Source organism: Temnothorax longispinosus, unplaced genomic scaffold, assembly GCF_030848805.1.
Source record: "Temnothorax longispinosus isolate EJ_2023e unplaced genomic scaffold, Tlon_JGU_v1 HiC_scaffold_27, whole genome shotgun sequence".
In the NCBI taxonomy this organism is placed as follows: domain Eukaryota; kingdom Metazoa; phylum Arthropoda; class Insecta; order Hymenoptera; family Formicidae; genus Temnothorax; species Temnothorax longispinosus.
Genome location: NW_027270089.1, coordinates 70170 through 94553, shown reverse-complemented (window position 1 = coordinate 94553; position 24384 = coordinate 70170). Strand labels below are relative to the sequence as shown.

The 24384-nt window shown below is 36.9% G+C and overlaps 1 protein-coding gene across 5 annotated transcripts; it reads left to right on the top strand.

The window, feature by feature from the left end:
• The first annotated feature begins 6637 nt into the window (after positions 1 to 6637).
• On the top strand, positions 6638 to 13846 carry Cyp4aa1 (Probable cytochrome P450 4aa1). Of its 5 annotated transcripts, XM_071796609.1 has the most exons (8): positions 6674 to 6786; positions 7669 to 7849; positions 9951 to 10073; positions 10270 to 10647; positions 11402 to 11468; positions 11869 to 12398; positions 12779 to 12958; positions 13163 to 13846. In XM_071796609.1, the coding sequence occupies exons 2-8, from the start codon at positions 7780 to 7782 to the stop codon at positions 13348 to 13350; spliced, it is 1536 nt and encodes a 511-aa protein (XP_071652710.1). In that variant the 5' UTR covers positions 6674 to 6786; positions 7669 to 7779; the 3' UTR covers positions 13351 to 13846. The 5 variants fall into 5 exon arrangements, with proteins under 5 accessions (XP_071652711.1, XP_071652714.1, XP_071652710.1 ...); XM_071796610.1 differs by lacking the exon at positions 7669 to 7849 and having other exon boundaries at positions 6638 to 6786; positions 9905 to 10073; XM_071796613.1 differs by lacking the exon at positions 7669 to 7849 and having other exon boundaries at positions 6640 to 6786.
• The last annotated feature ends 10538 nt before the right edge of the window (positions 13847 to 24384 follow it).

The window sequence follows — 24384 nt, the reverse complement described above, 5'->3', positions numbered from 1 at the left end:
GCTTAGGTTAATTCGCGCTGCACGCCGAGAAAGGCACAAAAAATCAGATTCGGGCGATATCGTTACAAGTCAATTTATTTCGCACTATACTCGCTACACTTCGTCTCGCTGTCGCAACTCGATACAATAAGACTGATTACTCGATATCGACAATCACTTGCCAGCACAAGTGTCGTGCATGAATTTCGAGGGCTCACTGGTTCTCCCGGCCGGAGCAAGCAAACGATCGCGGCCGAAGCTACGCGTTAGGCCGCGAGGAATGTCGTGACGATAAATCGTCCGATTGGTTCCAAACTGTCAGGCGACTATTCTATTGGGCGAGATACGCGCGATCACGCGGCGGATCACGCTTTCCACACCTGCGAGCCGTTTGCTCGAGAAAACAAAAAAAAGGGGGGAACGTAAACATTCGCGGTTTGGAGCATTTCGAGCGTTCTCGAAAGATACTCGCTTTCACTTCAATTATTCAATTCGCAACAACAATATTATATGGCCATATATGAGAGTAAATAATTATATATAGCCATGTATGAGCATATATAATTATATACTCGAGAAAAAATACCTCTTATTTGTTCATATTAGTAGATATATAATTATATATGGTCATATAAGAAATGGAAATATGTATGACAACTTTATTGCGTTTCTCCGTAGGGTTTACAATCTAGTACACAAAATTGGCATTTTTAAAGAGACGTACCCAACCCTTTACAAGACGTTCACTCCTTCTTGCCTGGCTATATGCGACCTTACAATTTTTTTCTTATTTCTCTACCCTCCCCCATTTTCTCCGCCCCTTTGTTTGTTCCCTCCGCTTCCTCCGCCTTTGCGTCTCTCTGCCTCCCTCCTTCCTGTCTCGGTTCTCCCCTTTTACTGTCTTCTCTTCTTGTCCTCTTTGTTCTCGTCCGAGTCCATCAAGAGCTTCTCCTCCATCTCTCTCGAAATCTCTTCCTCCTCAGCCATCTTTGCCATCTTGCTTTTTTCCATTCTCCTTTCCAATCTCCCTTTCTTCTCCTCTCTTTCTCTCATCCTCGTTTCCCACGGCTTATCCTCATCTATTTTCACCCTTAAGCTATTTCCTGCTTTTCTCCTTGCCTCCAACACCCGCCACTTTTCCTCCTGATCTCCCACTTCACTAGTATCGTCATCCAGTCCTCTCTCTGTCCTACCACACACACGTCTCTTACCTCCGCCTTCACCTTCAAACCTTCCGCCAAAAGCTCCTTCACTTTCTTCCAATTTGATTCCTCACCTTCCCATCTCTCCTTCTCGATCCTTATTATCACGTTTCTCCTTCTCATTTTGTCTTCGTTCCTTTCATCCTCTCCTGCCCACCATTTCCTCTTCCCAGGCTTATCTCTACTCTCCTCGCTATCCTCCTTCTTCTTTTTGCCCCCGCTTTGCTTTATTCTTTCCACCTTTCTCTTCAATCTCTTCACTCTCCTTCAGCTCCTCTATCTCCTCCTCTTTCCTTTTACCGTCCTCTTTCAACTCCTTCTGCATCTTCCTTACTTTCTTTTCCACAATATTTTCCATCGCCTTCTTCTCTATTATTATCCTCCCATTGCATTCCATCCTGGATATCTGTAACATGAATATTATATTACTCTCTTCTCCTTTATTCTACTTTCTTCTCTCTCCCCCTTTCTCGTCCGTCTCTTCTTTCTCCCTTTCTCTCTCCCCTACTCCTTCTCCTTGTTCCTTTATCTCCTCTTTTCCTTCCATTTCTCCCCCTCTATTTCCATCATCCATTCCTCTCTTCCCCCTTCCTCATCCAATACCCATCCCACCGCTTCCTGCCAACTTCCTCCTCCAGATTTCCATCTTCTACATTCTTCCCATACGTGTTCCCACGTTTCTTCCCTGTATTCACACAACCTACATTTCTTCTTCTCTTCCCCTTCCCAGTACCTGCTCTCTCTCATCTCGTTTCCTAATTTAAACCTCGCCACCCTTCTCTATCTGCTCTTACCCCATCCCTTCTTCAAATATCCCGGAATATCCCCTCTTTTTATTACCTTGTACCACTTATTGTATTCTTATTTCTCGATCCTCTCTCATCTCTCTTTCCTTTGCGTCTCCTTATCTCCTCCAAATAGTTTATGGTACTATTCGTCTCCATCTTCTCTCAGCCTTCCCAGTTCTTTTAACCCTACTCATATCTACTCATATCCCTACTCATATCCGCTAGGATCACGTTGAACAGTAACGGGCTCAACGGGCACCCCTGCCTTACTCCCCTCCCCGTCCAGAACACTTCTCCCATTTCGTTTCCCCCCTTACCCTACTTTTTGTCTCCCTTAGAATCTCCTCCGTCCTTCTCACCAGTCCTTTCCTTATTCCCCTTTCTCTCATAACTTTTATAAGTATTCCTTTATCCACCGAGTCAAACGCCTTAAGATCTACGAAACATGCTATCAGTTTTCCCCCTTTCTTCTCCAACCTTCTATTCACCAAGTAGTTCAGCACATAAATGTTATCTATGGTTCCCATTCCCCTTCTGAATCCTGTCTGGTTTTGCGGTACTATTCTCTTCCTCTCCAGCTCCTCCCTTAGCCTCTCCGCCAGAATGGCCGTGTACACCCTATATAGTGACGGCATTATTGTCACCCCTGTATACTCCTCCGTCCTTTTTCCTTCCCCTTTCTTTACTATTGGTGCAATTATTCCCTTCTTCTAATTTTCCGACCATCCTCCTCCCTTCCAAATTCTGTTGATAAACTTCCATGCCCAATTTTCCAACTCACTCCCCCCGCGCTTCCACACCTCGTTTGGTATCCCATCTCTTCCCATTGTCTTTCCGTCTTTTAACTTCCTTATTACCCTCCTTATTTCTTCTAAACTAATTTCCTCCTCCTCCTTTCCTTCCTTTTCCTCCCTCCCATCTTTTTTCCCCGTCCTCACCCTCCCCTCCACTCCTCCTAACAAATTCATAAAGTGCTCTTTCCATTCTTTCTCCTCTATCCCTTCCTCAATTCCCCTCCTTTTTCTTCTCTCCCTATTTACTATTTCCCATACCTCCGCCTCTCTCCTCGCTTCCTCCGCTTTCCTCTCCCAACTCAGATTCTCTTCTTCCTTCTTCCTCTTACATAATTCCCTAAACTTCTTCCTTTTTTCTTTGTATGCATTACCTTCTTCTCTTTCCTTTCTCCATTCCCTCAGCTAAGAAATGGAAATATAATCTTGAACAATATTAAAATTCGTAATTTATTGCATATCCCCGCAGGGTTCGCTATCTACCACCAATACTACCCTTCTCCTCTCCTTTTGGACCAACGGCTTAACGTCTCTTTCCGAAAGACGGAGCCCAGTTTTCTCCGCACAAGAGCCTATCTTGCACGGAGGGGCGCAGCTATTGGAAAAACATTCCATGCTTCATGGCTCTAGTGGACTCGAACCTGGTTCCTCAGATTACGAGTCTGGCGCTCTACCACTAGACCACACTGCCGCCCTAATCTTGAACAATATTATATGGCTATATATGAAAATATATGATTATGTATTCCATAAAACCTCTGTAAGTATAATCTCATATAGCCATATATGGTCTTATATGCTTGTATATTATCATGTCTGATCATGTAAAAGTATATTTATAAGGTTAAAGATAATCATATATGAACATATACTCGGATCTATCCATAAGTTTGTATAACTGTTATAAATATTCATAGTATATTATTTTACTTGACAATCAAATTAATATGAGATATTATTTCTAGTTTCAATTTACACAATTGCGTTTTAAGTCCGACAAAGTCCATATTGGCACGCAATTTAAAAAACTGAAAAATGTATTTAATAATAATTGATTTTGTAAAATATTATTAAGCACCAAGATCCGCTTTGACCAAAAACGGCACTTCTCATTGCTCGTGTTATTTTAAATTTTCCTTTTTTTCTAATTTTGCATAAGACATTTAATCTTTTTTAATTGACATTAATTTTTATTAAATATTTTTGTAAACAGTGACACTTTTTTACCTGTAATAATTCGTGAAAAAAACTGTTATATAATATATATTATAGTTCTTATAAATAAATATATTAATCGTATTATTTTGCAAACATATCTTATAATTTAAACTGAAAATAATATAATCATAGGATGAACTTATATAGTCGTATAAGATTATATATGATCAGATCAGATATTGCATCTCAAAGTATCCGATAGATGGCATTCGATGGAATCTGTTTCTCGTATTTAAAATTTGACGAATAGTGTTATAAGAACGGTATCAAAAGACACAACACTGTCTCGGGTTATGGAGCGGCACAATTTTTGTATCGTGGAGTCTACTTTTATAATAAAGTGGCATACTTAAAAAATAACATTTGAAAATAAACAATTTTCTGAAACTTACTTAAATATATATGTCCTTATATATAATCTTATATAATCATATATGACCATATAATCTTTTATCAGGCCAAAATTCATATATGAGCATATAAGATCGCTTCTTATACGAGCATATAAGACATTATAAGAGATATTTTTTATATATCCTTATATAATCTTATATAATCATATACGACCATATAAGATCTTATTAGGCCAAAATTCATATATAAGCATATAAGATCGCTTCTTATATGAGCATATAAGACATTATAAGAGATTTTTTTTCCGGGTAATGATTCCTATTCTCCTCTGTCAAATAAAATAAGATTGACTTAATATCTTGAGACAAGAGTAATTATAAATTTAAGCTTATATATTCTTGTGTTTAGACTAAATTTTCACGCGATGTTAGCCGTGTTAGCGCCACAGTATTTAGCGCGAAACCGATGTGTGCTACCGTCTTTTGTCAACGCCAATAACGTGATACGCTATTGACCGAGAAGCGTAAGTGTTTATCATACATCAACGTCGTAGTCGTGAATATAAAGGCAAAGTAAAACGTAAGTCTGGAAAGGCTATTGTACAACAACCTTTTTCGTCTTACGTTTATCTTTGCCTTAATTAATATATCTATGCTACGACAGACGTCTCGTTCTCTCAGCCATACGCGCGCGAGTAACGTGTTCGTGCCTGTGGTGGATCTAATTATTACCTGTGGTAGATCTGATTTATTATGAATAAAAGTTTACCAATATCTGTGTTTTTGCTCATAATATATATCTGTGTTTCGCAAAAACCTTTACTTTATTCTATCGCAAAAAGAATCTTGGAAAAATAACATAAGATTTCCTGACAATCTACACTGAGAAAAAAATGTTCTGGATTTTAGTAAATATTTTAGTTTGCATACAACTGTGACTCCATTTATTAAAATGAAGAAAATTTCTCTTTTTATTAGTATATGTGTATTTGCTGAGAAAAAAATATACTAATAAAAAGGAAAATTTTTCTCATTTTAATAAATAAAGTCACAGTTGTGCAAACTAATATTTACTAAAATCCAGAACATTTTTTTCTCAGTGTATGTACAAGTTTTTTTCCGCAAGAGAATATAATAAGATTTTTTTCAGATCCGTCTATAGTTGAATCAAGAATATTATGAGATTGTCACAAATTGTTATCTAAATTTTTCTGAGAAAATTAGAGGGATAACTTCAAGATTATTTTATTTTAGATTTAAGAATTCCTATATTTAAATCAAAATATTCTTCTTTTAATACTAAATATGATTGGCCCTATTTCGATCCTATTTTATGATAGATTGAAGAGTAATAGCATTGTATTTAGAAGTCTTTTCTGTGGGTGCGCATTCACGCATCGTATGTAGGATAATCATGTACATCACGGCTGTCGCGATGAGCGTGTTGCGCACAATATAAAACAATAACATTATAACAACAGAAAATTAATATACTATCAACGTTATTTATAAGTCCTAATTACAAGGAATTTTGAACTGTGCATTGATCTCAAATAAATGTCAGAGTAACATTTGAAAAATATTTTTTGTAACTTTTTTAAAATATTTTAACAATATTCAGAAAAATCATATTACACATAAAATCAATATTTCTAAACGTTAATTTAATGTTCCTTGCTTACTGGGATATATCTGATTATATCTCAGATATATTTTACTGTGTGGGCTATTAAGGCAAACTTGATATTTTTCTATTCTCACGTCGAGATGTCAAAAAGAATTGGTTGTCGAATGAAATGCTTAGTGCAGGTTTTGAGATATATTCGACATGCACTTGCATCAAATTTGAAACGAGTTGCAGACGCCTGCACGTCTACGAACGCACACGTCGACGTACCCGGAAAATCGAACGAACGTCAATCTTATGCGAATGGGTGAGAAGCGCCACGCCGCGCCGCGTCAAAAATGAAGTGCGTGGCTGCGACCGAATTGAATTATGCATCGCGTGCACGATTTGTGGAAGTGATCGGCAATCGTTTCGCCTTGAGGTCGTTTCCTTGAGTTTTCCGCCTCGCCCTACTACGGCCGTGAACAGAAGGATGCACATAAAGCATCCTCTTTGGCGATCCTCTTCGTCTCGCCTCGCTTCGCCCCCCAGAGGCCGGCCTGGGACACCCGGGCCATTCGCGAGGCACGCCTGCACGCGCGCATCACGCGATACGTGATCGGGGCATTAATTGCCGATTTAACGGCGAGATGGGCTACGGGCTTAGCTATGAGACAACCCGATCTCCCATCTCCCCGTACATATAAACTACCGGCGAGCAGGTGACAAGGTTTAGTCAATTGATCGTTTCAACCGCGAATGTAGATCCCTCGTTGCGCGGGTGCCTTCTGACAGCGGTGACCAGGCCCCGCAAGGGGCTATGACGGTTTTACGGTGTTGCTTCAGCAGGTGAGGGTGCCATGCGTTACGCGCCGAGCGTTTACCGATCTATCGTCGTGTTATTTAATTGATAGAAATCGGCGAACGGCACGCGCGGGATCGAACCGAAGATCGATTCCATGCACGCGTCGTTTTGCACACATACTGCGTAGAATTGAATTCTCTCTTCTCGAATCAAGGATGATCGCGACGCCACGATATTCCATAATAGCGGTAATTCGCGACGTCTTGTCAATTCCGAATAATTTTATATCCTTGCTGAAATATAGAAGTTTATCGAGCTAGCAGCGAATAAAGCGATAAATACCACCGAGCAGAAACAAAAGTAATCCAGGCAGTACACATGTCCAAAATCAGGACATAAGACGTCTTAAAGCTGTTTCAAAGATGTTTTTAAGACGTCTTATGTGTCCCGATTTTAGACATGATGTTGTCTGGGAACTAATTCTAAAAGTAACTAGTTTCATCGCGAGTCATCTATCGTGTAATTTGACTAAATATCGTATGCAATGCGTTACAAACACGAAGGTTAGAGAAATAGACATAAATTATCAGAGCGACGGCGACGGATATAAGGACTTATCGATGTTGAAATCGCTTTTTCGAACAAATTGAAAGGATAAAGAAATAAACGTAAATTGTCTAACGACAACTATGAAGAACTTGTCGATTTTAACGTCGGTTTCTCGAAAGAATTAACATCTGCAAGAATTGCGAGAGGATGAAAAAAGAAAGAGAAGGAGAGACAGTGTGTGTTAACTCATTGAAAAAAAATACTTTAAATATTATCAAATATCAGGACATACCTAAATATGCGCCGAGAAGGAAATATAGGCGGCGTATGAGGCGAAGCGACTATTGGTTATACGCATTTTATGTATTTTTCGGTAGAGAGGGAAGTGTTGCATCCACGTGATCCTATAAGTACGCAAACACCGTACAAAAATGAATGCGAGTTGGTTGATCGATGTCATATTGATAACTTTCACTTAACTACACCGTATGATTTTTACGTACGCACGTGTGCATCAAATTTTGAAGCATCATATTCTACTACAACTTTCTCCAAACTGTAAGTGGTTACTTCCTCGTAAAATAACTCGACCAAACTTTCCTCCGTGCAAGGTAAACGAGTGAGAAGATAAAAGACTGAATCAAAAGTGCTGTTCCTACATAAGTTAGTTTGTATATTTTTAACAACGAAAAAACGTCGTTTTTACATATTTATTTAACTTATAACAATGAACAAACCCCCAAGACAATCCTGATAACTATAATAAATTTTGAAATTCCCATTGCGTCACAATTTAAATTAAAATTAGCTTTATATTCACGTTACATAAACATTTATAAACATTCAACAGTTTAAGTCAACAGTTTAAGCGTTTAAGTGCAGGTTTTAATAAATTAACAAGTATATTGGATGAGCTTCTCGGTTAATATTCCCGGTTTATCCTTGTTGTGAAACTTATTGTTATGCAATCCGTATGCGCGATTATCCGCGACACACTCTACTTGCATGATTCGATCACGCCAATTAAAGGTATCTTATTCTGAATTGTTAATGTGAGGAAGTAAACGTCCTTCGCGGAATTTGGCGGGCGAGCTAATACTATCTGCAATAATACGACGCCATATGATTAAAATGTATGTATTAGACAAATGTTATGTAGCGAGGCCATGATATCGCGCGATTCAAAACTAGTGCGCAAGGTAACAAATTCACAATTGGGAAGTTACTGAATCTAAATAACTATTATTTCGTAACGACGGACAATGAAATAAATTAAACACTAATAAGGAAATGAAAATTGACCGATATGTGAGTAATCATAAATAAATAGAAATGCCTTATTCGATCAAGCTGGATCTTTAGGCCTAATAATATTTTTGATTACTTGTCGGTTTTAAAACAGTCAATCAATTTAATAATATTGATGCTAATAAGCACCTTTTAGAACATTGCAAAGGGCACTAAATTGAGCATTATTCTGTAGAAAAAATCCATTATTTTTATTAGCATGTACATGGTAAAAAGAATATATCTTTATGAAACTTATAAAAATGCATCTCATAACAAAAAAGGATAAAAGTTCGACTATTGTTATATATAACTCAGCGATATATAACATTTAATAAAAAAAATTTGATAGGAACGGCTATTTCTATAAAAGGGCGCTTTATTAGGAATTCTTTGAAGGGACAGATACAGTTATTAATGTTAAAATATAGTAATGTTAAAATATATTAATAGTTTTTGGAAGCACATTAATGATTGTAAATTCAGATTTTTATCATTTCGAAAACATGCTAGTAAGCTGTGCAACTAGCTAAATGCATATATTTTTGCATTTGCATGCTATTAAAAATGCTGAATTCTACAGAATAGTGTTCAATTCGTTTTGTTTTATCCACATATTGCAAAATAACAGCTACCTATTTGATAGATATATTGCATAATATCTCGTTAATCAGATGTAGAATGTATTTTACATCCCACGTGAGTAATGTAGAGGGTTAAAGAGGATACCTTTTATGTCGGGAAAGAAGATTTGAAATCGACAGGGTGCGCAGAAACCGGATGCTATCTGCATCTTATCTTTCTTCTCTATTTTATGTTATTTTACATTCGTGGTGTTTCGTATTCATGACATATTTATGATGCATGTTCATCGTGTAGGAATTGCCGGTTAAATTTTATTGCTCACTTGCATTATGTATCGTTTGATGAATCACTGTATAGATAAGTGAAGAATTTATCTCTTAATCTTTGCATTCTCGGTTTTATCGAAAGCAATTAGCATAACACGGAAATATTGATTCAAAAGGATATTCTTTTGCGTTAAAAATAGTGGATTAAAGCATTGCAGAAACGCATCGAGAAACGCAAATATATCTGCGTCGCAGTTGAAGCAGATACATTCACAAATTATTCCGTTTATCCCTCATTTGCACATCCTTTTAGCACATTTGGTCTAATTGTAAGTATCTAAGTCTCTAAGCAAACGATGTAATTCTATTGCAACGTCCTTGTCATTTCGAAAAATATGTTGCGGGAATAATATTGTTGCTGAATTTATTATCTATATGATGATACTGACGTGAAAATTACATTTCTTGTAATCAGTTGAATCGTACATCGGAAGAAATGTGGACCTACCTTGCCTTTGTAGTTGTTATCTACATTATATACGCGTTGAAGAATTACATCAGAATCCTCAAATTTATCTTCACCCTCAATGGACCGAAAACAGTGCCCATTCTTGGCAACGCAAACGCTGTTCTCGAAGGAAATCGTGAGTGATTCAGTATTACTAAAACTTTTGAAATTGCTGTATGCTGTTAATTAATGTCAACTAATCAAAATCGCTGTATGTCTTATCCAGCCATCTGAATTCTATATTGTTCTCATATCGTAAACGTTTTAAGTTATCCTATTGAAAGACAGTAAATGTATATTCGTATAGTATGTAAAAGATTTTAATTTCTTAGTGATGCAAAGGATGACAAATGAGGCGCAGAGTTACGGTCGCGTTTTTCGAATATGGTTGACACTTCTGCCGTACGTTGTGCTCGTCGAGCCGAAGGACATCCAAATGGTGCTCAGCAGCATGAAGCACACGCGGAAGATATTTTTCTACAAGCTGCTCGATAACTTTTTGGGCAAAGGTCTAGTTACGCGGGATGTCAACAAGTGGAAGGTACATCGGAGAATCTTGCAACCGGCCTTCCATCGCCACGTACTCGAGAGATTCGCTGGAACGTTCAGCGAGTGCGCCGATCGCTTAGTCGACAAGCTGCTCGAGAAGGACGGGAAAGATATAAACGTCACCGTGTTCGTCAATAACTCGGTCTATGATATACTGATCGGTACGTGATGTAAATTGCATACTCGAGAATAGATTTTAATGGTCACAAACAGAAAAACTTGGGTTTTATTATCTAAGAATTTCATCTTCGTACGATTACTAAAAAAACGCTTACTTAGTTAAAAGTAGAAAATTCTTCTGCGTTTTATTTGTAAAATACTTGGAACGATGTATAGCATAGAAATGCTAATTGGCACTTATTTATTGGAATTAATTAATATTTCCAGCCTTTTCCCACTTTCGAAAAGAAGCGTATTTGACTTGCAAAACGAGTTAAAAGTCGACCTTGTCGATTATATTTATACCTTTTGTTTTATAAATTGCAAACATGGAGTGGAGTAAATAAAAAATTGATAACTATGCGATAGAGAGTATACAAATTAGGATGTATGGTCCAATGCAATAATGAAAATGAGTGCATCACGCAATGAAAGTGTAAAACGCTTTCATTAATGGTATGCCGCGTAGAAATCGACGCGTACCTTAAATGGTATATGCTAAAATACTTCATCTTTTCATAAACACGGCGAATTAGCATGAGAATCCACGTCGAGACTTGTCAAAGTAGTAGCCTATAGTAGCGCGCATTCGTATACTATGCCTTTGTTGATCTTCAGTATTTGCGTAACGTTAATACGCCTTTAAAGAGATTAAAAGCTCTTCCTCTCATAATCATACGTTTCGACATCTCGAAGGCGGCGGTACTTATCCCAATGTCAAATATTAGCCACCTGACATAATAATGCTCACTTCAGAGACGATTCTGGGCACATCGGCGAGTCAAAGAAGCAACGACAGTGAAGACGACACGCCATTCAGAAAGTAAGTACAATCCAAAACGATACCAAACAGTAGTCGACCTCATTAGCGAACTTTGTTATCAAATTCCGAAATATTTAAAAAATCGAAAATTGTGTTCTAAAAATTGTAATAAAAACCACCATGTTCTATACTCTAGAAATTATTCTGATAAATTATTTTTTATTGATATTTCAATCTTTACAGAATTATTTATCTGAATTAAATTAAACTTGGCTCTTCAAAACTTTTTAACTTGTGCCATCAGTAATGACTTTGTAAATATTGATATATTAAGTAGTTTTACATTAAAAATTTTCCTGCCGAAGAATGATGCGTTTGCTCTTCATTTCCTTTCTAGAAAACTATGTATACTGCAACGGATATAACGGTAATTACTAACATCGATGTATCTTGGGAACAGGGGCCAAGTTATGGTGCCGTATAGATTTGCACGACCGTGGTTGCTAATCGACTGGATTTACCGATTGACAGCAGCTGGGAAATCGGAGGAACAACAGCAGAAGGATTTGTTCGACTTTTGCTTCCAAAAAATGAAGGAGAAGCGCGAGTTCCTGCAAAAGAACGGTTCCCTTATCACTGACAGCACGCCTAGAAAGACATCCCTGCTTGAGTACATGGTCGAGATCAATGAAAAGAATCCTCGGTTCACTGAGCGAGATATTATCGAGGAATGTTGCACTTTCATGCTGGCCGGCCAGGACTCGGTCGGCACCGCTACCGCGATGACGCTTTTCCTTCTGGCGAATAATCCCAAATGGCAGGAAAGATGCGTCGCGGAATTGAATGAGATTTTTGGCGACGACAGAAGATCACCAACCATGCAAGATCTCAGAGAGATGAAATGTTTGGACATGTGTATCAAGGAATCTCTGAGGTTGTATCCTAGCGTGCCGCTTTTCGCCAGGACACTCGGGGAGGACGTGAGATTAGGTGAGATCTAAAGAGAAAAAACTTCCACGATAATTATTTTATTCGATCCTGTGAATACCATTCAGTTTTACACACAGTTTCTTTATAATTGTATTACTTAGTTGTTTATATATAATTACTTTTTAGTTAGAATAAACTAAAAATTTTTTTAATATCATTGTTTTTTAATATCGGATAATACGTCTTCAACGTGAATATTCAGTAGAATGTAGATAAAAGAACATCCGCGTCAGTAAAAATAATAAAAATAATATAACAATATATTCATCATATAAATATATAAAAAAAATTGCTCTCAATCATTCTCGAAATAATTGCAAAATAAAAACGTTTAAATTAAAAATTATATAACGTTAAAATTATAACTTTCTGTCATGCAGGAAAGCATGTAATACCAGCTGGTTGTGGCGTGTTTATAGCGCCATATTGTACGCACCGCTTGCCTCATCATTTTCCTGATCCCCACGATTTTAAACCGGAGCGTTTTAGCCCTGAAAACTCCGAGAGAAGACATCCCTACGCTTACATACCATTTAGCGCCGGACCTCGTAATTGCATCGGTGAGAAGAACAAATATAAATCAGTCAGATATATAAGGAAAGAAAAGAGAAAAATTCGAGAAAAGGAAAATAAAGATATTTTAGATTCGTTTACGTTCTTAAATAAAAGCACTAAAAGCTTCTTCAATATTACAAGATAAATTTAATTTTTTTTTTTAAGAAAAATACCGTGTGACATATCGTCTCTTTTCCGTACTTTTTTAGGAAACAAATTCGCCACACTCGAGATGAAATCGGTCATCAGCGCCATTCTAAAGAAGTGTCGATTAGAGCCGATCCTTGGCAAAGAGAAGGTGATAGCCAAATTTCGAATGACGGTCAGAGCACACGGTGGACTTTGGGTCAAAGTGAGAGCGCGTGATAAGCAATACGAATCGAAACAATTGAATTAATTAACTATTTCCGGTCTTACGAACTACAAATAGCGATTATAATAATGCTATTTCAAAGATTAATAATAATTTAATGGAAACAAAAAGTAACTATAACTATATGTTACTTTAGCGTTGAAGAAAAACGAAATTTGTCAATGCATTTAGCGTTTCTAGCATAGAAATACTTTGATAGCGCGGTTTAAATAAGTCATATAGAAATCCTTTTTCTGTATAAGCAAAAAATGAAAAGAAAACATTGCAAACACTATGTCACAAATCATAAAAATCGCTTTTCGACTATCACTGTTCTAAATTGTTGGAACGAATAAGTTTACAGATGACTGAAACTACGAGAATATCATATCATTAAATTAATCTTTTTTTTAGCGTTTGTTAACTCTTTTAAATAGATATAGATGTAAACATTGAGAAATGCGACAAACATGTGTACCGACATGTAAAACTTTGCAGCAAACATCTTAAAATTGCGTTAAATAAAAAGTACGTATAATTATGTATATGTACAATTACACAAAAATCCCGTTTCTCTATAAAACTTCGAGCAGAGAGTCCTGAGCACGGTCGTATACACAGGTCTGGCAACTCCGGTGGTGGGGGGTGACTCACTTATTGAAGCTAGTCGGGCTACTAGATCGCAACGACAGCGGCGGCCAGACAATGAATTACAAAACGCGCCAAATTTAAGTACGGTTATAACGAGACAAATAAAGAACGCGATGCTGACTGGCAGGAAATAAATTCGTTGTACATGCAGGCGAGCATGATAAATATTGTTGCGTGCGCGCCGCCCGGTATACTTCTCTGACTCCGAGCTGAAGCGTGCAACGGGCCGACTTCCGTCAAGATGCGAATCGCCCTTAGTAACGCCTGTTTAGAAATATTGATTTCCCGATGTTCAATTAAATATTGATTTTCTACCAGATGTTGTTTATACCTGATGTTCGGATTTAGCTGGGATACCGTCACGTTCGGACGTGTCATCCCGAGCTCTCTATATTATCGAGCCATTTATTAAAGAAGTTCCTTTCGGTATTAACAACGAGTCTTTCTTTATTTCTGTGAGAGTGACGGAGTGCGCGCCGCGAGTGCTTGTGAGAAAGTGAGAGACCCGGCGAGCGCAACAATATGACCGAGTCTTATTATACCGTGATTTTAAATAACGTTTAGTCGAGTGTCTTTAGCTACGGCATGAGACATTTTGATGATATTAGTGTCCGATTCCGGATGAATCATTGATACAATTTTAACATTATTCACTCATGAATAATGTTTAAATTGTATCAGATTTGAAAAAAAAACACATTTCAGGTTTACATGGTAAAGAAAAAAGTACAATATAACATTATTATATAAAGAGCAGTTTATTCATTCGTCAATTTTGACAGCTTTTTTTTCACAACAAATTTTTTACTTAATTTTAAGTTTTGTTGATGAGCGTGTTGCCTCATCCTTAACCGAATGTAATAGACTAATGCAAAGGATAGTATGTCAGAAGCGTGCTCTTTGCACGGAAACGTAAAATCATAAGTTGTAATAACTTCATCGAACGTTAACTCAAAAACATCCACATGATATGCATATTTTGCGAAGCATGCTTCTACGTGACGGATGAGATTAAAAAATTTAAGATTGGCGTAAATCAAGCCACCACGAGTTTTTATATCTATCAGTTTCGTTGCCGCGTTCGGTACTGAAGCTCGACTGCAGGAATCAATTTTCACAGCTTTTATACAGGTATCATCCCTATTTCAAATAAGAAATGCATCAAATAATTTTAATATATTCGTACATTGTATTACTCGTTATTTTCACTATAAATAATTTAATTTTACTTATGCGTATGAGTAACAGCAAAAAATTTTTAAATATTTCCTATTACATTGTATCGATTTCAATGAATTTTTTTTAAATGCAAGCGTTTATCACAAAGATCACATTTCGTCACTATATTTTATTTAAAGTCATCACTTTTGCAAATCGCATATTAGAAATAAGTAAGTCATTATTGTAGATATTTATAAGTCCAATATAGGCACTAACATTTAATTTCTTGTGAATATATTTTAATATGCAGTTGCTCAACATAATGTTACTGTGTTAAAATAATTATAAAATCGAATTTTGCAGTTTTAATATTTATTTATACAAGTACTTAAGCCTTTTAAAAATAATTTTCGTCTGTACATTCATGTCTAACCTTTTAATACTCTCTAATGAAAACATTTTTTTCTTTTTTAAAATAAATTTTAAAGTAATTTTTAAATGTTATTATTCGTATCAGTTTGGATTATTTCAACATTGTAAAATGTCTTCCCTTATTAGCATAGTGTATATAAAAGGTAATAAAAAAATTTAATTTAGAAAAAGAATAGACAAACAAATTTCAAATGACAAGGAATAAACAAAGAAATTAGTTTGACAAAAATAAACAATTTTAAAGGCGATTCAAGTACTTGTATCAAAATAAGCAACGTTTAATTTTAACAAAATCAATTTCGGAATTGTTTCAATTACAGCAGAATATTGATCGCTCGAAAAGTGACTTAATCTAAGGTTAAAAGTTATTAATGAACTTTGACAATTGTAACTCGCACTATTTTACTCGCACTACTAATTGTAACTAAAGATAAAAAGTTCACCCTATGCCGCGAACAAACGTCGCAGATATCGCGGTATCCACTGGGTGTATCCGAGACGCGGCAATGATCGACCGCAGAATCGTAGATCACGCGGACGTCAGGAGGGTTACGAGCACAGGTTACGAGCAAGGCGAAGGAAAGGTCGATGATGATGCAAATGCCGAGGGAGACGGCCAGCCACAGCAGCAATAGCGTCGTTATAGGTTACGTCGTTATTATGACGGTTATTATGACGATTATTAGACGGCGTTCCGGGCCCAATTCAGCGTAGCAAGGAGATAATGCTAGCGAAAGTGGTGAGCAAGTGAATAAACGACGTAGGCACACAGATTATATTTTTCAAAATTATTAACTCAGCGGCTATATACGTGACACAACACACGACCGTGCATTGAACCACTGAACATATAATAATATAACGGCGGCTACGGTCGTGGACTGTGGTACGACCGTGATGGCGGCTGTATACTAGATAGTAGCGACACGTGGTGGAGATATCATAAATTAAAAAACCTGCTTCAATAAGTGTGTTACCCCCACCACTAAAATTCGGCCCGAGTTGCCAGACCTGTGTATACGACCGTGGTCCTGAGGCTTTGAGCGGAGCGGACGTGTTGACGAGGGAATTAGCGAGCGCGAGCCAAGAGTAACGTGTGTCGGATTCCGCCCTGTTCAGGGCGCTGACGGCGTGTCGGATTCCGCCCTTTTCAGGGCGTCGACAACGGTGGTGTCTGTTTTTCGCTTGTTATTTGTGACCTGTGTCTTGCCCGCTGGGAGGGCATTTTTGACAAGGTGGAGTTTTTCACCGAAGACGACGATGACAGTGGACGTCCCTCTAACTCGGAGGGCAAAAGTACCAACAAGACGGCTGTAAAGCGACTTGCATCTGACCATCTGGCCGGAACATCCGTTTCCGGTCATACTGACAAACAGCCTCGCTTTGATGACGCTGCTACTCACGTTCTAGACAAGGTACCTCGCATTGAGGAAGTCGCTACTGTACAAGGTAATTTTAGTTCTAATAATCGTTTTCAATGCCTTGCTACATCTCTGGATATGCATGGTATGCATGAGGAACCCTGCGATACTTCTGCTAACGTCAGATGAGCTCGCAAGAAAATTAGCCCTTTTGGTGAAACTAGCGTGGATGGGCGACGGGATCGCGCCAGTGATGCGCCTCGTTCTCCTTTGGCCTCTGTGAACAGTCGTGAAAGGCGTCCACCGCCTATCTATTTAAATCAAAGACCTCAGGACTTTTAAACTCTGTCCACATTGTTGAAGAAAGATATTGGTGACAATTTTCATTTGAAATTTCTCGGGAATCAAGTTAAGTTACAGTTTAATAAGCTCGAAGATTTCACCGATTTTAAAAAATTTGCCATTGCAAAAAATTTATCTTTTCACACGTATTCATTGCCTGAGGAGAAGAGTATCACTGTCACACTTAAAGGATTGCCTAACATCCCAAATTTATCTATCAAAGAAGAATTGAAGGACGCTGGCATTATTATTAACTCATGCACTTATATTAATGCAGAAAAAAGCTTATATGCTATTTTCAAAATCAATCTCAGTGCCAAATATACGCTTTCACATTTAAGAAGAATCAGATTTTTATTCAATTCGCGGATCTACTGGGACAAATTCATCAACACCAAGAAGATTCCGCAGTGTTATCGATGTCAAGCTTTTGGACACACGTCAACTAACTGTTTCAAGTCACCTCGCTGTGTCAAGTGTGCTGCGGATCATTTAACCACGGAATGTAAAAACTCTCCTGACACTCCGGCTAAATGTTGTAACTGCCAAGAAGATCACCCGGCTAGTTTCACTCAATGTTCTGCTTATTTAAAATTCTTGGAGAAAAGATCTGTCAAACCTGCTTCGCACGCTTTATCAAATTTTTTGCATGATCCGGAGCGCTTGCACGCAAAAGTAGCCTCTAATCCTAACCGTAGTTTTGTCTCCAATAGTCAGCTAAATTTGAATTCGGCTCCGGTTACTTCTCATCCTTACAGTATAAACAAACAACATCTGTTCGTATGAGATCGTGTTTGAAGTTGAAAGAGAGAGAGAGAGAGAGAGATTGTGTTGTTCTTTTTGCGGCCATCTGTGGCGGTTGTAATACAATAGGTCGGGCCGCGCATTCTACGTAGTTCGAGGAAAAAGCGCGCGAGCGGCGCCGACAACGTTGCGTCCCAGGCAGCGAGGCGCGTGTTTACCGCGCATGCTTGAGCATGTTGGGAGGGGCGCGAAGCCCGAGCGAGCGAGCATTCGTTATCCAGATCTCGTGAACGATACATTGTGCGTTATATCTAAGTTCGATACATAATTGCGTCATCATTTGTGTATCGTGTCGTTAAGTTGTGAGGTAGCTGAGATCTGCCTCTCCGTGTGCAATAGTAACATAATTATTTCTCATACATCAATCAATGAAGGATACAGACAACTACGATAGTCATCGAGAGGAATCCTGTGAGATACGTCCCGGCGAGCCATGCCGGCACGTGGAACGAAGGAAGGAAGCCATTTTCTGAAACGTTCGAGGAATCCTGTTCAAGCTGAATACGAGCAGCTACTTATACATCGAGAGGAAATTTATCTGTGGCGTGTTCTGTAAGACTAGCTCTAATTATTCATCTGTTTTGCTCACAAGGTAACCAATTATTTCACAATCTTGAGTAGAGACGTTAGAAGTTCATCTAGCGTCACGATAGGAATCCTGATCAAAGGATCCTATGCTCATCTGAGAGTTATCCTTGTTAGTCTGAGGAGATATTATAAGTTTCGCGTGTTGAGAGGAAAACATCCTCTCTTATTTCAGGTTTGTGCACAATTCATTTCGAGTCAATTGTATAACACTGAGCTCAGTCTAAAGTAAAGTAAATGATTGATCGTTCGGTTGCAACCATTTTCATGACAAGTAAAAAACTTTATTTCTTTCTTTTGTGCGTCTATTTCATTATAATTGATTATACCATATCTCTTATTGTTTATTACGTTAATTTGCGAACATTCTTTACATTCACTTGTAATACGTATTAAATGAAACTGCGTTCCTTGCGAAATATATAAATCGTCTCTTGCGTGATTATAAAACTACCGAGTATTCGTTTCCGTGCGTTGCTATAAAAGTTATTTCTCATTGACTTGATAATTATTCTACTAAGTATTTTGCGAATTCTGAATTATTGAATGTTATGTTCATACTAAAGTGAATTAATGTGTCAATTAAAACCATAAGGCCTAAGAATATGAGAAATTGAGAGATTCTTATACTTTATTTTCTTTTACTGAATACATGATTTTGCTGAAAATGAGTCATTCGTTCAAGAATAAACAGTCTATATATATGGTAAATCTTCAAAGGCCAATTAAGATTATTTAATAGTGAAATTCAAAGATTGATACATTATTTCAATGATTATTTCTATTATGTTTGAAGTGAATTTTATATTCTGATTGATTTGCATGAATAATTGAACAGTTCTTTCTTGATATTACGTGATTTGTTTTATTTTGACTACGTCAAGAGAAATTATGAGCTTACATATTATTAATATTCCCTTGATAATGAACCTGATTACATAACAAAGAAATTCATCAGTGAATGCAATTATATTTTGCTATAAATAAAAGGAAAGGACTGTACTATAATAACCATTTATTTGTTTCTTTTATGTGTTTTATACATTTATTGTATTGCTATCGTCTTTTATATTATATATGTACAATTTTGTTCAAGAATACTGGGAAGGTTTTAGGGCAGTTTCCCTTTTCCTATGCAACAAATGTTGGTATTCTTTGTATAGGTCTGCCCAATCTAGCCATTTCAAATTACATAAATTACTAAACGCAATCTCTCTCTCAATAAACGGATTCTTATTATTTGTTCCTTCCTCATCTAATTCTAGAGTTCAGGCTTGTGCGCGAGCTTGTGCAAACAGATCGCCTGCTAGATCTTATGCGGAAGCGGTTACAAATGTAAACAGAAATGCCTTCACAAATAATAGATCGGAAGATATTGACAACGTTAATAACTTGTTTTCGAAAATTAGTAAGCTGAGGCAGTTGGTTGATATTCCGAACATGCTCAGTGTTATCAAACAACTTAATATTAATCTTGCCTCTTGTAACAATGGTCTTAGTAAACTGCAAGCTTTCATTGAGGCAGCTGATTTAATTTATTAGCCTTTAACTCGCAAATGTTAACAAATCTTAAATTGTGCTTGTGGAATGCCACAAGTCTTAAGAATAAAGTGCTGGAGCTGGATCAGTTTTTGGCTGACAATAAAATTGATATCGCTTTAGTCAGTGAAACATGGGTGCACCCAAATTTTAATTTTTTTTTCGCTGGCTATGATGTTCGCCAGGATTCCGACAAGGTTATTGCAGGGTGACTGGCGATTATTATCAGCAGGTCAATTAAATATGTCGTTTTACCTCCCTGCATTTTGCAGGGCTGTGAGTTACTCCTGGTCGAGGTCTGTGCGGGTCTGAGATTTATGGTAGGTGTTGCGTATGCCTCTCCTAAATCTGATTTTTCCTTTGATTCTTTAAATGCCTTTTTTGATGCTTATTCAAGAGTGATCATTGGCGGAGATTTTTATGCTAAGGATAGACTTTAAAATAATTCTTCTAATAATACGAGAGGGGTGTATTTATACAATTATTTAAATAAATCTAATATTTCTATTATTTATAGTTCCACCTTTTTTCACAAAATTCCGCGTAGAAACCCTTCTAATATTGATATCTTCCTAGCTAAGAATATTTCTTTTGATAATAATTGCTATTATACGATGGAGGACTTATCCTCTAATCATTTTCCTATAATTTTAGACCTGGAAAATACTTCTGTAATTAAAAAAGACAAAACATATTATAAAACTGATTAGGAAAGCTTTAGAGAGGCAACTAATAAATGGAAAATTAATTTTGATCTCAGGAGTGATGATGATGTAGATTCATGTATTGAGGAACTTCAGAAGTTTTTACATAGATCCCTTAAATCAGCCTCAACTATTAATAAATTTGGATATCATTATCATTCCTTAGATCTATTATATTCCGAGCGACATGATTTCTTGGTTAAACTTCGTAATTATTTCCGCAGGAAATATCAGAGAGAACGGGTTTTTCACGCTATAAAATCTTTCGCAACATTTTGAATTCACATATCAAAAATCTTCTACAGGAGGCTAAGGATGCTTATTGGTTTAATAAACTTAAAGATGTTAATATTAAAGATAAGTCTCTTTGAAATACATTAAGATCCCGAAAGCGAATAAGCGTTCCTGCACCTCCGTTTATTTTGGAGGATCAAAGTATTATCTACGACCCGGCTGATAAGTCAGCGGCGCTTGCAAAGAGTTTTTATTCAAATTTTTCGTCATCTTTAAGTCTTGCCTTCCCGCATGATACGAAGGTGAAATATTTTATTATGTCTCTGAATGAATCAAATCCTCCTGTGGATTTGAGTTATTTAACTCCGAACTTGGTTGCCTTTGTAATTAATAAATTGCCGAATAATAAAGCTCCTGGCAAGGATAAGATCACTAATATTATGCTTAAAAAATCTGTTTTTAAGATTATTCTGCAACTTTATTATATTTTTAAAGCCTCATTTAAATTATTTTATTTTCCCAAAGTCTGGAAAACTGCATTAATATTGGCTTTTTCTAAACCAGGCAAATCTCAAACTTCGTCTTCAAACTACAGACCAATTAGCCTGCTGAGCTCTTTTAGCAAGGTTTTTGAAAAAATTATTTTGCTTTCAGATCAATTCTTTTTTGAATAGTAACAATATTATTATTAATGAACAATTTGGATTTAGGAGAGGCCACTCTACTGTTTTGCAATTGCTTAGAGTCTCGGAATACTTCTCCATGGAGTTAAACAAGAATCGGAGTTTGGCCATGGTTTTATTGGACTTGCAAAAAACTTTTGACTCGGTATGGCATGCCGATTTGCTATATAAATTAAATTCAATTGGTTTGCCCACTTTTATTGTTAAATTGCTTAGTAGTTACCTTGTGGGGCGATCGTTTCTGGTCTCCTTTCAGGGAGAACTCTCTCCTCTTTTTGATATCTTAACGGGTGTCCCCCAGGGGTCTATCTTGGGCCCGATCATGTTCAATGTCCACATCAATGATTTGCCTAAACATCCTAATACAAATCTTGCAGTTTATGCCGATGATACAGCTGTGTACACATCTTCGTGGAGCGCAGCTCTACTCGCGTCAAGATTGCAATGTTACATTGATGACATTGTTCGCTTCTTTTCAGAATGGAAAATGTCAATCAACCCGCAAAAAACAGAAGCCATTGTATTTACCCGCAAATTAAATTTTGGGCCTCCATTGATTCGGGTTTTGAATCATCAGATCAGATCTTAATTTTTTACTACATTCACATATTTTCTGCTCACTTATTTATTTATATATTATTTCTATTTTTACCTTCCATAATCCACTTTTCCTTTTCCTTTTTTTTTCCTTATGTTTTGCTGCTATATGCTCAATGGGTTTTTTGCAATTTTTCCCATACGCTTCATTCTGGAACTAAGCGTCTTTCCGATTTCAGAAACTTTTATGTTTTTTCGCTAATACTTGATTATGTTATATGCAGGTTTGGCTGGTCCTGGGAACTGCGTTCTCTAATCTCATCGAAAAAAAAGCGTTCTCTATAAAAGAAAAATCATCTTGTTTTTAATATTTTTTATACGTTAATATTTTTACATGTTAAAAGTAACTTACAAGGGGACTTACAAGGACTTGGGGTTACCGACCCATACAGCACATAATATCATTCGAATGTTCTATACTTGTACTGTAAATATACGTACCGTATATAATATACTTCAAACATTTCTATAACATCTCTAGTAGTATATTATTTTTCAGAAATTCTCAGGACGTAGAGGAGACCGGGGCGAAGTCGTTATTGCAATTATTTCGAAATCTGTATGTTGTGTGAACTCGTTATTAATACTGTTGTCTTGTTTGATCTTTCTTAATTAACAAGACTACTGTATTTATAAGTAATTAGCTGATTTATTGTAGTACAATCAATATTAAGAGTACGGTACGAGCTCAACGTAACAATGGTCTATCTGTGAGCCTTGCACGCCACACATCTCTGCCCACGCATGATACGCGCATGCGTGGTGTAGTCGTAAATCATTACCAACCTGTGACATCCCTTTCTTTTTAAACAAAGCATGAGAAGAATAACGCAAGCATAAGATAATACAAAATTATAAGTTTAAACAAATAGTATTAGTAAATATATACAGGGACGCACGCAGAATACTGAAACTAAAAATACGACTATATATTCTATTTAGTGACATAATCTTTAAGATATACCGGAGGTTTAACAATTCTAGAAGAGCGAGTAGTTTGAACAACAGACGTAGCGGAATGAGACTTATCAGCAATGTTATTATTGTGAGTAGAGGTAGAAGCTATAGCTTCTTCAGGCGAGTGGGAAGAACCTGTTAGGTCTGTTTTCGCTGACTGTGTCGGTAAGACGTGTTCTGCCTCCCAATTACGAGACAACGGTTTTTGAGTAGCCGGAGCTAGATGTATGTGTCGTCGGTTTCGCTGTAAGGTAGAACCATCAGAGAATTCTAGTTCATAAGATCTAGGTCTATTACACACTTTGACAACTTCTGCTGGTTGGAGCATATTGTGATTTGGATTTTCTGTTTTTACCAGAACTTGTTCACCAACTGGTAGAGGATTTAGATTCTTAGCGGATCTATTATAGTATTTCTTTTGTATACTTCCCCTCTCATCAAACAATTGTGAAGTCTTATTATCTGGAAGACTTTGTTTATGTGACATTGGTAACATGCCTCTAATTTTTCTACCAAACATTAGTTCCGTAGGGGAGGAAATTACGTTGAAATTACTAATTGGAGTATTTCTGAGCTCCAGTAAAGCGAGAAAAATATCTTTACCATCATATTCACACTTTCTTAACAATTGTTTGATAATTCCCACAAAACGTTCAGCTAAACCATTCGACTGAGGATATTTCGGGCTAGACGTTTTGTGTTCAAAATTCCATTTTGACGCAAAATCTCTGAAGTACATGTTTTGGAATTGTGGACCATTATCGGAATACACTATATAAGGTATTCCAAATTTCGCAAACATAGATTTCAAGTGTAATATCACAGTTTTACTTGTGGTATTGTTTAGTTTAACTATCTCTACATATTTACTGAAGTAATCTACCGCTAATAAGTATTCGGAATTTCCATAATAAAATAAGTCTATTCCAATAACTTGCCAAGGACCTTGTGGAACGGCTCTATCTAAATATGTTTCTTTGGTATTAACTCTCTGAAAACGTTGACACGGTTCACAATTTTGTACAATAT

Bases quoted from the DNA above. Each gene is read 5' to 3' on its own strand.
- Cyp4aa1 (XM_071796609.1), top strand. From the start codon at position 7,780: ATGATTTTTACGTACGCACGTGTGCATCAAATTTTGAAGCATCATATT. The intron at 10,074-10,269 runs GTGAGTGATTCA...TTAATTTCTTAG, and splicing joins CGCTGTTCTCGAAGGAAATC to TGATGCAAAGGATGACAAAT. The intron at 11,469-11,868 runs GTAAGTACAATC...TCTTGGGAACAG, and splicing joins GACGACACGCCATTCAGAAA to GGGCCAAGTTATGGTGCCGT.